This window comes from Onychostruthus taczanowskii, unplaced genomic scaffold, assembly GCF_017590055.1.
Source record: "Onychostruthus taczanowskii isolate IOZ18803 unplaced genomic scaffold, ASM1759005v1 scaffold7, whole genome shotgun sequence".
NCBI lineage: Eukaryota > Metazoa > Chordata > Aves > Passeriformes > Passeridae > Onychostruthus > Onychostruthus taczanowskii.
The window spans coordinates 513,059-526,885 of NW_024504786.1; the positions used below are offsets into that span (position 1 = coordinate 513,059).

The 13,827-nt window shown below is 48.2% G+C and overlaps 2 protein-coding genes across 2 annotated transcripts in view; both read right to left on the reverse strand.

The window, feature by feature from the left end:
- Positions 1-1,881, reverse strand: part of RAVER2 (ribonucleoprotein, PTB binding 2) — a 29,658-nt gene extending 27,777 nt beyond the window's left edge. Inside the window, exons 1-2 of the mRNA XM_041421663.1 lie at positions 1,802-1,881; positions 1,343-1,616 (exon numbers count right to left, since the gene is read on the reverse strand). Coding sequence (XP_041277597.1) covers positions 1,343-1,616; positions 1,802-1,881 — 354 coding nt within the window. The remainder of the gene's footprint in view (positions 1-1,342; positions 1,617-1,801) is intronic.
- An 8,301-nt stretch (positions 1,882-10,182) lies between these two features.
- The window catches only part of CACHD1 (cache domain containing 1), a 54,010-nt gene continuing 50,365 nt past the window's right edge, over positions 10,183-13,827 (reverse strand). Inside the window, exon 25 of the mRNA XM_041421774.1 lies at positions 10,183-12,297. Coding sequence (XP_041277708.1) covers positions 12,059-12,297 — 239 coding nt within the window. The 3' untranslated portion in view covers positions 10,183-12,058. The remainder of the gene's footprint in view (positions 12,298-13,827) is intronic.

Consider the following 13,827-nt stretch of genomic DNA (forward strand, 5'->3'; position numbering starts at 1 on the left):
GTACATGGTGCTCAGGGCAACAGTGGAACCTGACACATAGGAGAAAAAGGCATCAAAACAAAAAGGCAAACTTCCAGAAGACTCCGTGGCTGCCAAACTTGACCTTAATGTTGGTATTTCCCTGTAGCACGCACCGGCTGAGCAAGCAACGCCAAACCCGAGAGCTCCCACATGGGAGCTCATGCACTGGGAGCAAGGGACACACACCGGGAGTGTCAGGGAGCTCTCCTGTCCACGGCCAGCATCTGGTGACACGCAGCAAAGCCCTCTCTGTCAACACCGCCGCTTCATGAAGGGACCAAGATTAGCAGCGTTCACCGAGCTTGCTGTAGATCAGCTCATCAGGCTGCTATAAACAGAGGTGCCTAAAGCACCCTAACAAAGCTGTCAGCTCTAAACTTTTAACCTGCCGCAGCGGGGCCAGACACACCGAGAGAGAACAAAACAGGCAGAAGTGCAGCGGCCGGCTGGGCGCTGCGGCTCGGATTACTGCGAGCGCCCCAAGAGCCTCTCCAAAGTGAACAGTCCCCTTTTTGTGCCGGAGTTATGCAGAAACTGAGAGTCTGCACGTGCTGCTCTTACCCGCAGGTAGTAAAACCACCTGTGCTTCAGGGAGGGGGGAGGCAGACCGCGAGCACAGCAGAACAAAAGGCGCAGTTACTTTTTTTAAATTTTTTTTTTTAAATACTCGTGCATCAAGTTGAGCGCTTGGAGCTGCTGGTGAAGTGACTGTGCAGCTCAATCACCTCAGCATCTGACTCACAGCACTCGGTTGAAGAGTTCAGCGATCATCTCCTACCAACAGCAGCAATTTGAGCGGAATTTTCCTAAACCACCGTCAGACTGCGGAAAACCGCTTTCCCTCTCTACGTCTAGCTCACCTCACAATAATAATGAAAAAAAAAAAAAGCCACTCTTTCGCCCAGATTTCGCAGCGAAAGCGGCGGTGCTGCAGTGCCCTACCTGTGCGCACACAGGTGCCGCCTCTCCGGCGGCGCTCCCGTTACCCGCTCACCCCACACCGAGCCCCCGCTCGCTCCCTCACGCCCCGGGCCGCGACCCCGCCGTTCCCCGGGGAGTGCTGCCCGGCCAGCCCGCCGCGGCCCCCGGTGAGGGCGTGGACGGGCGAGCCGGAGCCGCTCTCCGCAGGTAACAAAGCCGCCCCGCACAGCCGGCGCCGTGAGGGGCAGCTCTGGGGGGAGGCAGCGCCCCGCGGCCGCCGAGTCCCGCGGGGGACCCGGGGCTGCCCCGCGCCTCCCTCCCCGCTGCCGGCCCCCGCCTGAGGCGCGGGCGGGAGCGCGCCACGCCGCCGGGCGGCTGCGGGCAGCGCTGGCGGCCGTACCTGGCTGCTGCTCTCGGCCGGCAGGTTCCGCAGCAGGATCTTGCGGCGGTTGCCCAGCTCGCGGCGGGTGCTCGCCAGCCGCCTCGCCACCTCCTCGGCGCTCAGCGGCGGCGGCTCCGCGGGCAGCGCCGCGCCGCGCTCGGCTCCCGCCTGCCCCGCCCGGGGGCAGCCTGAGGGGAGCCCCCGCGCCCGGCCCCTCACGGCCGCCGGACCCCGGCCCGCCGAGACCCGCAGGGACGCGGGGCAGCCGAGCAGGCTCGAGGCGGGCTGGGCGCTGCCCGTAACGGAGCTCCAGGGAGTGTGCGGGGTGAACGGAACGCAGCGGCAATTTCACAGAACGGGTCCCAGCGCCCTGCTCAGGCAGGGTCATCCCACAGCACATGGCACAGGACTCTGTCCAGACGGGTCTGGAGTATCCCCAGTGAGGAGATTCCAGAGCCTCTCTGGACAATCTATCACGCTTCTTTCAGTGAAGAAATTCTGCCTCCTGTCCAGGGCAACTCGATGGTATCAGTTCCCGCCCGCTCCTCTGGTGCCATCGCTGGGCCCCGGAGCAGAACCTGGGCCCTGCTCTGGCCCTCACTGCACACAGGGACAGGGACAGACACAGGGACACCCAGGGACACCCAGAGACACCCAGAGACACACAAGGACAGACAGGGACAGCCAGGGCTGAGGCCCCTCCCACTGGGGCTCCTCTCCCGGCTGAGCAGCCCCAGCTCCCTCAGCCTTTCCTGGGCACGGAGCTGCTCCAGGCCCTTGCTCAGCTCCAGGAGCTCCGGTCCCTGCTGAGCTGCGGATCCAGAGCTGGACACAGCAGCCAGAGGTGCCTCCAGGGCTGGGCACGGGGCAGGGTCACCCCTGACCTGCTGATCTGTATCCAGGGAAGGCGGCAGTGATGGAGATTTGCGGAATGATTGCTGCTGGGTGAAGAAGAGGGACGGTGCCGTGGCCTTGGCTCCCATCAGGATGGATCCTGGGGCAATTCCCCTCACAACAGAGCCCCAGCTGTTCTCCAGGATCTCCCCTGACCTGCTGGGAGTGCTCCTCCTGAAGATCCTCCTGAAGGTCCCACCAGGACACTCTGCTGGCTCAGGGAGTGCTCATTGTCCACCAGCACGCCCAGGCCCTTCTCCTCGCTTCATCCTCACAGTAACCCATCTCCAGACAGATTTTTGGGAAGGATTTGAGTGCTCTGGAGAACAGCTGGGGCTCTGTTGTGAGGGGAATTGCCCCAGGATCCATCCTGATGGGAACCAAAAAGCCAGGGCACCGTCCCTCTTCATCACCCAGCAGGCATCATTCCCCAAATCTCCATCACTGCCACCTTCCCTGGATACAGATCCACCTGGAGAGGATGAAATACAGAACAGCCACAAAATAAAGCTGATCCCACACAATCAGTTGGGGTGGGAAAGTGGAAAAGTTAGTTTAGTGGGGAATTCTGAAATACAGAACACAACAAAATAAAGCTGATCCCACAGAATCAGGCTGGGAAAGACCTCTGAGATCATGGTCCAACCTGTAATGCCAAGAGAACCCAAGAACTCCACTGGAGATCAGCAGGCACAGTGGCCCAGTGATCTTGTCCCACTTTTATTCCTCATCAGGAATGTGACTCCAATTAAAATCCATGCAAATTGGGAAAACAGCACCCGTGTGCTGCGCTGGTGACACGGGGGACAGGCACAGGGCTGTGACCTGCCATCCCAGCATCACAACAGAAGGACAGGATTTCATGGAATCACTATAAAATAAATTATAAATAAATATATAAATAATTATAAAATAAATTTTCCCTTCCATTAAGTCTCTGTCCATAAAACCATTTCAATCAGTCAGCACCCATTTTAAAAAATAAAATAGTTGTTCTTTTGGAAAATCCATTTTTCCTCTAGCATAGTTCCTTGCAGTGTCATTTACAACACAGTAAATTTAGCTCTTAATGTTGTCAGCATTGCTATAAATGAGTGAAGAATAATTTAAATATTTGTAGCCATTTTTAGACACGAGGCCAACCACAAAGAACAGGCAAAAGAGAATCCAGACCTGAAACATAAAGAGTCTTAAAAAGGAAATTGGAAGAACACTTTGAGTTAAATTTGGTGTATGAGGCAATTCTCATCAAGAAAATCTAATTCTGATGAATAATTCTTGACTAGGTTCAAGGTGCCACTTTAATTATCAGCTACAGATTAAAAATCTCCACCAAATAAATTTTAGAAATTGCTTTAGACCAAACCAAAACAGGTTAAGAACACAAAGTACCTTGGACTTTTTTTACCTCTAAAATGAACTTTTAAACTACAGTAATCAAAGGGATTTTTGGTTTATTATTTAAAAATTGACAGCTGAGAAGCTTCTGTTCAAGGGCTGCTTTTTTTTTTTTTTTTTCCAAACAAGCAATGTTCCTCCTTTTCCAATATTTGCATTCTTTTTAAAAAAATAAAATCATTGGAAATGAGAGGTGCGAAGGGTTCATAGATGATGGGATGTAAATAATTCTGGGATCATGAAAAAGGAACACTTTTCTCCTAGAAATACTGAAACATGAAATATCTCCTCAAAAATTATCACCAGACCAAGCTATTACAGCAGAAATTATGGATCTGCTCAAACATCATAAAATTTAGTGATGTTCATGAAGGAACTCAAGCAGAGTAATTAACTTTATCATTAATTTTCCACTTTGAAGGTGGACACTGCTTCACCTGTAACCAGTGCTCATTAATTCTACCTACAGCAATTACCTCCTCAAAAATTACCTTTTTTTGGTCCTTTTTGATGGGCTGCAGGTGTCCCTGAATTTAAGTCATTCAAATTTAAATTGCATTGCTGAAAGAACTCAGAAATGAATAGTTTGGTGTTAATGGCACAAACAAAATTCCTGCAGTAAATAGTTCCAGAGAAACTTGAGAAAACAGGAATATATTCAGAGGACATATAAAATATCAGAGAAATATACTTTTTTTTTTTCTTGGTTAGGGATAAATATTTAAAATATTGTATTTTGTAGGTGAAAGTATTAATTTTTTCCCCCGGTGTTCATGTCCAGGTGATACCAGCCTCCCAAAAAAAGAATTGTTCCAGGAGGAAGAGGATGCTGAGCCAAGGCATGCAGGTATTTCCTTAAGGAATCTCCTCCTGTTGATTAGAGGTTTCCATGAAATATTTATATGACTTTGGGTCCTTTTCTGGAGCTTCCAAACCAAACCCTCCACGTTTATGCTTTGATCTAAACAGTTTCCCATTTTCTAAAATACTTTCATTGGGTCTCAATACTGCTGCAGAAGCAAGAAATATTGTTCAATTAAATCTATTATTAAAAAATAGAACAGTAACTTCAGTTGTGCTGCTGCACAACCGATAAACCACCGTGTAATAATTTAATTTAGTTCATTAAATTCCCTGCTAATTAAGAGTAATGTACCCAACCCCAGCAGTTGCATTTGTAGCTCTCCTAAAAAGATAAATTTCCCTGAGCTTCTGCAGCTTTGAATCATACCAGCCATATGTATTTTATCATTTTTATGGAATGAGCGTGCATTAGAGTTGTAATTCCAAACATTCTTCTGGAATTACAGGTGCACTCAGGCAAAACTGTCCAGGCTGGGCTGCTGGAAGGTGTCCCTGCCCATGGCAGGGCTGGAATGAAATGGGATTTAAGGTCCCTCCCAACACAAACCAGCCCAGGATTTTGGGATTTTCTGGGATTCTACACCCAAAAATACAAACAAACTCGGATCTGTGCAGGTAAAGTGAAAGCCAAGACTGACACATCTCTGGGACACAAGACCCACCTGATATTCCCAGGTACTGGGAATGTGTCTGTGAGCTCTTTAGGTAAGTGATGGCTCAATGGAAGAGAAATCAAACAATTCAGTGTTTCCTGCAGGGGGATGTGGGCCCCATCAGCTGCTGCCCATTCCATCAGAATGGATTTTACCATCACACCTCATGTGAACGACACAAAGCACACCATTCCCTTTTGTGCCTGCTCTTCCTGCTCCAGCTGCTCCCTTTGTTTCATTAAGACACTGAGATTTTGGATCCACGAGTTGCAGGGTTCATTTCAACACCAATAATTCGTTTGGTGACGATCACCCAGATCACCTCACAATGCACACTGCATCCAAAACACACCAGAGGTGCCAAAAGGAGCTCCTTTATCCTTTTCTTCCCTAAAAATTCCAACACTTCTGGCATTCTCACTGCACCATTCCATGACATGCCCAAACTTGGGATGTTTCTTTACTCCTGCTTTTCCACCCAGGCACAAAAACTCTCTGCCAAACATGTGAAGTGGAACCTGCTGCCTGTGGATTTGCTGCTCCTGCGTTTGGGAAGGATGGATTCTCTCAGGATCAGCCTGCTGAGCAGCTTCTCCTTGCTTCCACTCTTTAACTCAGTGGCCTGCAAACAAACAGTGGAAAGGTGGGAGAGTTCAGAGCTGTAACTTCCAGAGTGAGTAACTCCTGCAAGGAAATCATTACTGGCCTCTGCTGTCATGGGCTATTTTGGGACCTGTGGTCTCTGCAGCAGAATTTCAAACCTTTGTTGCCCCGTGCATCATTAGCAGATCTGTGTGGTTGTGTTTAAAGGCAGCAAAAAAAGCAGTAAATATTAAAATAAACACCACACAGCAAAGCCAAGTTCTTGAATAATAACTGAGAACAAAGGAAAATGAGATCAAACAAATAAAATTCTCAATAAATGGCCCAGATACTCACAGGGGAACCTCTGCAGCACTTTCTCCTGAATCAATGTCCTGCTTTAAATCACCATTCTTCCCACACAGGCTTTCTTTTTCCTCATTCAGCTTCAAATTTAGTCATTAGTTATTGGAACCAAGTGCCTTTTGGCAATTTTAGTATTAAAAAACATCCAAATGTTGCTTGAATTCCTGGCAAAAGCAGGTCCAGCCCCACATTCTTACCAGGAATGTTTTTATTGGCCAGCCCATGAATGTACTGCAAATGGGAATTCCAAATAAATCAGTCTCAGATTCCCTAAAAGCACCAAATTTCTAGGAACTGGAAACTGACAGTGACAATTCACAGGGAATTACAAAGTCATTTACCACCAAAAACCAGGAAAATCATAATGCTGGGGATGAAGGCATTCCATAGGGTGAATCCATACATCTCCATCCCTGCTCCTTGGATCTGGCTAATTATAAACCTGGAGGAAATTTGCTGTGATTAACTGAGCTGGGATGGACTGGGAGGGAGCAGGCATGGGACCAGCAGTTTGTTTGGAGAAGATAAACCAGCCCATGATTTCTCCCTGCCAGCAGAGCCTGCAATTTCCAGCACCCCCACAATATTTTGTCTTTAAAAAACTTGTTACACATGGAAAAAAAAAAAAAAACTTGTGCAATATGGAAAGCTGGCCTAAAGGAGGTAACACAAGAGAAACATTCCCAAAAAATTTATGAGGCTTTCAAATGTTCTGCTGTTCAGTTATAAAAGGTTTCCATAGGAACTGTCACCCAACGTGCTGTGCCTGATTTCTCCATGTTCAGAGTGAAAAAAATCCATCCCCTTCCTGTTTTCCAGGTTCCCTGGCTGAGGTTTTTTTGCCTTGTTTATGGAGATTTTCTTGGCTCAGCTGCAATAGAAATAAATGATTAAGGAGGTTTTTATTATTATTTTGCAGCAATTAGATCATGTTAATCACTCAACCTTTAATCCTGCATGTGATTTGCATGAATTATGCCAAGAGAATGAATATTGGGAGCAATTTTGTGGAAGTGTCAGAATGTTGGAGAAGTGAAAAGAAGGATATTAAACTCTCTGACTGCATTCCCAGTTTCCTGCTCTGGAGCCAGCCCATCTCGGGGTGTCTGCCCAATTTCATTACCTCGGTGCAATGGAAGAGTTTTAAAATTGGAAAAATCCACCCGTGCTGGCCCAACTGGAAGGGTTCAACTGGATTTAAGGAAAGACCACCAGTTTTGTCAGGACCTTGCCAATACCTTCCTGCACGTTTTTTTCCTGCAAAGTGATTTTTTTTCCTGTGAATAGTGTTGACTTGGCAGTTTTGGGGGCTGTTCCCTTTCTCCATGGAGTTGTCCCAGAGCCAGGTGAAGGTGGGGTGCAAGGATTCCTTCTGCCCTGTGCCCTTGGCCAGCAGGTTCCCTTTTCCCTGCTGTCACTGCTCCTGTCCCAGAAGAGGCAATCCCAGCAGAGGGCACTTGCTAGTGCAGTGCTGACCTGGTGGGTTTGCCAGTGCCAGCTCCAAAAACATCCAACAAACCAGAGCAAACCAGGATTGCTCCTTCCCAGGGCAGCTCCCAGCACAGAAACGAGCCCAGGGATCGTTTTTTCCACAGGATTTAGAAGAGGCCTCTCTGAGCTGAAGAAAACCTCCAGATCCAAGACACGTTCTGCCTCTGCCACCACGTTCCCACTCCTCTGCTCACAGCAGGGCTGTTCCACAGGGGTATCCGTGATCCCATGGGATCTTCTCCCGAGGAGGAACCAGCAGTGCTTCTGAGCAAGGGCTGGCACTCACCCCAGCTGTGTCTGGCACCTCACTAACGAGGCAGGGCTTGGAGAACTTCACTCTTGGACCGCAGTGTCCAAATTCCACTGCAGCCTTGGCTCCAGGAACGCCAGCCCTTCTGGGCCAAGGTCCTTCCGTGCTCAGCGCAGAGCACAAAGCACAAAATCATCACCTCTCATCAGCCCAAGGGCTGCCAGGCAGGAATATGAAATATTCCGTGGCACTGATGGTCCTTTTTCCCTCTTAGGCTCCCTGGCAAAGGGGGGTTTGTACAGCAAAACAATCCAATGGCTCCCGAGTTAACTGCTGCAGGAATTAATATTCCAAACATCACTGACAGCCCAGAGCAGGCTCCTTTGAAAACCCCAGCCATAGCTGGGAATCTCTTTTACAAACAACTGAAACGGGCAGCCAAGAGCTGGGAACGCTGCAAATTCATCTTGGAACTCACCAACAGCCTTTTGGATTACCTGCACTCTCTTGGATCCAGACTTTTGCATCCTAGTTTTTTCTCCTTTTCCATATTTGCTGCCAGCTTACTCCCATAGTTTTTCCTCTGACAAATCCACTTTCTGTGCTCTTGCCCATTTCTGGGTCACTTGACAGAATAAAGCCTTTGAGAGATCTCCCTTTGCCCAGTTATAGTCACAAGTCCTGCTGCATGTGAACGTCTCCTGAATTCCCATCCATCCTCCCTTCCCTGCCCTTGCCAAGGGCAAGGATAAAGATAATATTTCATGGCTTAAGTGGCCTTATAAAATGTACATGGGTAAACTGTACCAGGCTTTGCAAATCCCACTTTTTAGCCAGGCAATAACATAAATAAATTTAAAAAAAAAATCTTAATGTATTTTCAATCAATATATTCTGCCCAAAGAAATGCTCCTCCATGACTCCTTGGATATAGGAAAATCCATACACTTGGCAGATCTCAAACACTCCAAGCATCGAGTCAATTGAAAATTCATGAACACAAATTAAAGGCAATGCTCATTTTCACTTTAATATAACCTTTCTTTTGTTGTTGGGAGAATGAAAGAAAACCTACAGGAAATTAACCCAACTAAGTTGGGAAAATGAAATAAGTGGAAAATTAATGGCCATAAAGTCTTATCAGTTCTGGGGAAGGAGGATCCAGGGTTTAACTGCTGCTTTTATGATCTTGCTCCTCAGTCAATACAGTAAAACAATGCTGGGGAGGGAAGGCCATGGCAGAACCCAGGCAATAAAAGTGAAGAGCTCTCCTGCAGCTCCTTGTAAAGCCCAATCACATCCATTATCAGCAGTGCATCCCCTTTACTCCTGCTGGGACAAGGTCAGTGCCAGCACTGGGAGCTGGGATTTGGCACACCTGGAAATCAGAGTTTTCCCTGTAATTATTTTTACCAGCAAGAGCTTGGGCTCTTCCCATCACTTCAAGTTAAGCAGGGCTGTGCAGACCCCTCAAATCAAGAACCATTTGTTCAGAGCAAACCAGGAAGAAGAAAAAAGATCCAAGAAGAAAAGAGATGAAGCAGCAGCGAGGAGAAGCTCTTGAAAAGCTTTTAAGGCAAAAGCAAAAGGGGTTTGATTGTTGGACTTCCAAGAGCTGTTCCAAGAGGTTCTGGAAGCTCCTGTGTTCCTGGCAGAGCTGCAAGAGAACCCTGCAAGGACCTTCTGCTGGCAGGGAAGGTGAGGAACCACCTAAAAACCTCTCTCCTGAAGTAATATTGTAGTTCCACCTGATGACTTCTTCCAATGGACGTGGCTATTAAAGATATTTCTGATCCATTTTATCCAAAATGATTTGTCCCACAGTATCCACGCACCAGCATGACTTTGGATTCCAAACTGGAAATGAATCCCAGCCTGGTTGATACCCAGGGCATCAGCTGCAGAGCTCTGAGAGCACAAAGCAGAGGCTCAGTGGATTCCTGCACTGCCTGCTCAGCAAAAAGCCTCCACCAAATCCTGCACAAACACAGCACAACAGCAAATCCAGAGCCACTGAGGAGAGGATCAGGAAAATAAAACCCTTAAATTATTTGCTTTGGTGACTCTAAGCAGTGGCTGACCACTTCCAGAAACAGTAATTTATAATGACCAACCAGCTAAAAAAAGGCTTTAAAACTTCCATCACTGACCACTTCCAGAAACAGTAATTTCACAAATAATGATCAACCAGCTAAAAAAAGGCTTTAAAACTTCCATCAATACTGTCATTTGTATTTAAAGTTTAGCTTTCTCAAGGCTGTTGATAAAACTGGAGGAACTGGAGTGAATTTTCAGTCCTGTTCAGCCAGAGAAGGAAACTGAGGCAGAATCATTTCAGTGCAGCCACTCCTCCACAGATCTACACTTATATACAGTTTATTTCACTAGAGATTTTAATTTTATACATAGTATAAAGGGATATCCTGGTATCACACATAGAGTTATTTTACTGTACTGTTTAAGAACCCATTTTTTACATAATACAGTATTAAGTACCATATTAATTAAAACAAGTGATTTTTTAAAAAAAACCTACATATAAATGGATGTTTACCATATGCACAGTGCAAGAACTGCTTGATAGCATAGTAATCACAAAATGTGAATCTAAAATACAACACTGTGATTGAAAACATATTGATAATTATGATGCCCTTTGTTGTAGACATTGATTAATCTCTGTTTGAATTACCAAGCAAGGTTAAAATTCCAGACAAACAGCAGCAGCTTCTCATTATGGTTTCAAGGTTTCTTCCACAGTAACCCAAGTTTTACAAAACACTGGTTTATCCCTACTTGTGGTCCAAGGAAACAGAAGAATGGCACAGATTCCATTTGGGATTATCTGGTAACTAATGCTAAAGAAATTCTTTATTACTTCCACACAGGAATCCTTTAAGGATGAGTGAAGAGATGAAGATGGAGAAGTTTCTGGGCAGATTCTGGGTAGAATTCTCTGAATTTTAGTAACGGACTACAGGATTTCTCCTCTGCAGACAGGAAGACAATACTGGAATAGAAATCAGGCTGTAATATTTACAGGAAACAAGTGTGGAAAAGAAAGCAATCCTAATGTAAACACCGAGGCAGAGAGGGCTTCTTCATTTTCCCTTTGCAGAGTGGGGCACTGGATGAAGGTCAGCTCCCAAGGAACAGCAGCTTTCCTGGGAAGAGCCCCTTCCCCAGCACAGAATGCACGTGGTACTCGTTGAGAATCCCTAACAGGTTTTCTCCCCTCCCTCCCCCCAAAGTTTCAAGTTCAATAAATAGTAGAAAAATAATCCTTTACTTAAAAATCTTGAGATGCATTGTCCCAGGTCCCGCAGAGCAACGTGGGCACAGGGAGCTCTCCACCTGCAGAGAAGCCAGCAGCTTTCCTGCTCTGTCTGGCACTTCTGGGCTCTCCAGCTGCAGATTCCTGCTCTTCCAGTTAAGGAAACCAAATCATCTCTCTGCTCTTGGCTCAGCACAACAAACTCCAGCTGCTGGATAAACTCCCATCCCTGTTCCTGGAGGTCTAACGTGCCTCCTGCTCCATTTTTCTCCATGTTTTGGCAGGTCCATTCATCAAGCACGTTTGCAGGCCAGAGCCAACCTTCCATTTGTAAAAATGCAAAGCTCTGATGCCTCAGTTTGGTGGGGAAACCTGTGAGGTTGTCCCTGGGGAGCAGCACAGTCCCCATGGCTCTGGAGTGGCATCTGTGGTGTCCTCAGTGCACGGTGCCAGCAACCTGCAGGTGGTGACTGCGTTGTCCCCAGTGCCACAGCCTGCAGGTGGTGGCCATGATGTCCTCAGTACCACAGCCTGCAGGTGGTGGCCATGGTGTCCCCAGTGCCACAGCCTGCAGGTGGTGGCCATGGTGCCCTCAGTGCCACAGCCTGCAGGTGGTGGCCGTGATGTCCCCAGTGCCACAGCCTGCAGGAGGTGACTGTGTTGTCCCCAGTGCCACAGCCTGCAGGTGGTGGCCGTGGTGTCCCCAGTGCCACAGCCTGCAGATGGTGGCCGTGGTGTCCTCAGTGCCACAGCCTGCAGGTGGTGGCCGTGGTGTCCCCAGTGCCACAGCCTGCAGATGGTGGCCGTGGTGTCCTCAGTGCCACAGCCTGCAGATGGTGGCCGTGGTGTCCCCAGTGCCACAGCCTGCAGATGGTGGCCGTGGTGTCCCCAGTGCCACAGCCTGCAGGTGGTGGCTGCGTTGTCCTCAGTACCACAGCCTGCATGTGGCGGCCGTGGTGTCCTCAGCACTCGGCATCCACGGTGTGCACGGTGACAGCGGCCTGCAGGTGGTGGCTGTGGTGCAGGGTGGGGTGGTGCAGCCGGTAGTGGTGGAATTTGTGGCTCAGCAGCGCTGCCGTCTGCGGGGGCGTGTCCAGCTCCAGGTCCTCGTCGTGGGTCCCCACGTCCACGCCGGCCGAGAGGGGGTCGTTATTGCAGGGGGGGTTCTCGCTGTCCTCCTGGGGGCTCATCGTGCTGTAGCCTGGCAATGAACAGCAGCAGTGAGCACAGCAAGGCTGGATGCTCAGAATTCCCAGGGCTGGCTGGGCACTCTTTGTGGAATCAACACAGGGTGCTTAGAGAGGGAACAAAACTGTTTTCTTACTAGAACAAACCCCAACAGACTCATCCTCTTCTCTAAGTGTATAACAGATCCCTTTCCCTGTCACTCAGAATTCCCAGGGCTGGCTGGGCACCTTCATGGAATCACAGAGTGCTTAGAGAGGGTGTAAAACAATTTTCTTAACAGAACAAACCCCAGCGAACTCATCCTCCCCGACAGTCCATACTGGATCCCTTTCCCTGCCATCACCTTTGGTTCAAAGCTTTGGGGACCTGTGGTTTGTGCCACCCCAAACAGTAACAGCACCCACGTGGTCAACAGTTTGTAACAACAGAATTGCTGGCACTGATTTCAAACCAAAACATAAAAAATACCACCCCCAAAAAATCTGTTAAGATATAACCTGGATTTATCCAAATCAGCTGTTAACACCCAGACCAGGCTGCAGGGCAAACAACTCTCTCAGCATTTCTAAATACAAAACCAAATGAAATTTAAAAGGAAGAAGCTCTTGCTTGAATTAGAAATAAATCTTTCTCAAAAAACAAGGACTAAAGGCTGAGGAAGCACTGGTGCTCCTGAGCATCTCACTCAGGTTTTCAGCTGGAGACACCTAAAAGGAGGGTGGTAAAAATAGCAGCTGAGTCCCCAAAGCTGCCTCCCATTTCCCGTGCTCTGAGTCATGGCTTGGAGCTGGCATGGAGGAATTGGGGAAGAAGCCTGGGCAGCCCTTTGAAGAAGATGGAATTACAGAAACTAAAAATAGCAGTGCGCATTCCAGATGGAGGTAGACAGCTCCCCTGCTAACCCAGGATGACTAAAAGATGGGAAGGATTTGCTGGGACTGCAAGAAAAGGAGCAAAGGGAGCATTAATCTGGCAAATCTGCCTCAGCACAGGTAATCTCAGCCCAAATCCAGGGTAATTCCTCCTAGAGCAAGATTGTCTAGGAGACATCTGTTCATCCACGTTGCAAGGCTTTGGCCTTTGGGTTTCCTGTCCCAATTCCATTAGTGCAACCAGAGTCTTAGTGCTGGGCCAGGTCTGTTGGAAGGTCCCCAGCCTTGCAGAGCTGACAGCCTGCAGACTGCCTTGTCTAGCCCTACTCTTCCTCATTTCCTTATAAATTAAGCCTCTTCATGGGTCAACAGCATTACACCCTTCTAGCAGCTTTCCAGATTTAAGAAGATTTAGTCTCAGGGCAGGGGAGACACATCCCAATGCCCTGAGCCTAATGGTGCCCAGCATTTGCTTAAAGGTGCTGGATGATCACCAGAACGGTTTGGGTTGGAAGGGCCAATAAAGATGATCCCATCTCACCCCTGCCATGGCAGGGACACCTTCCACTATCCCAGGGTGCTCCAAATCCCATCCAGCCTGGTCTTGGACACTGCCAGGGATCCAGGAGCTCTCTGGGCAGAACAATTCCTTCCTAACCTCTGATCTAATC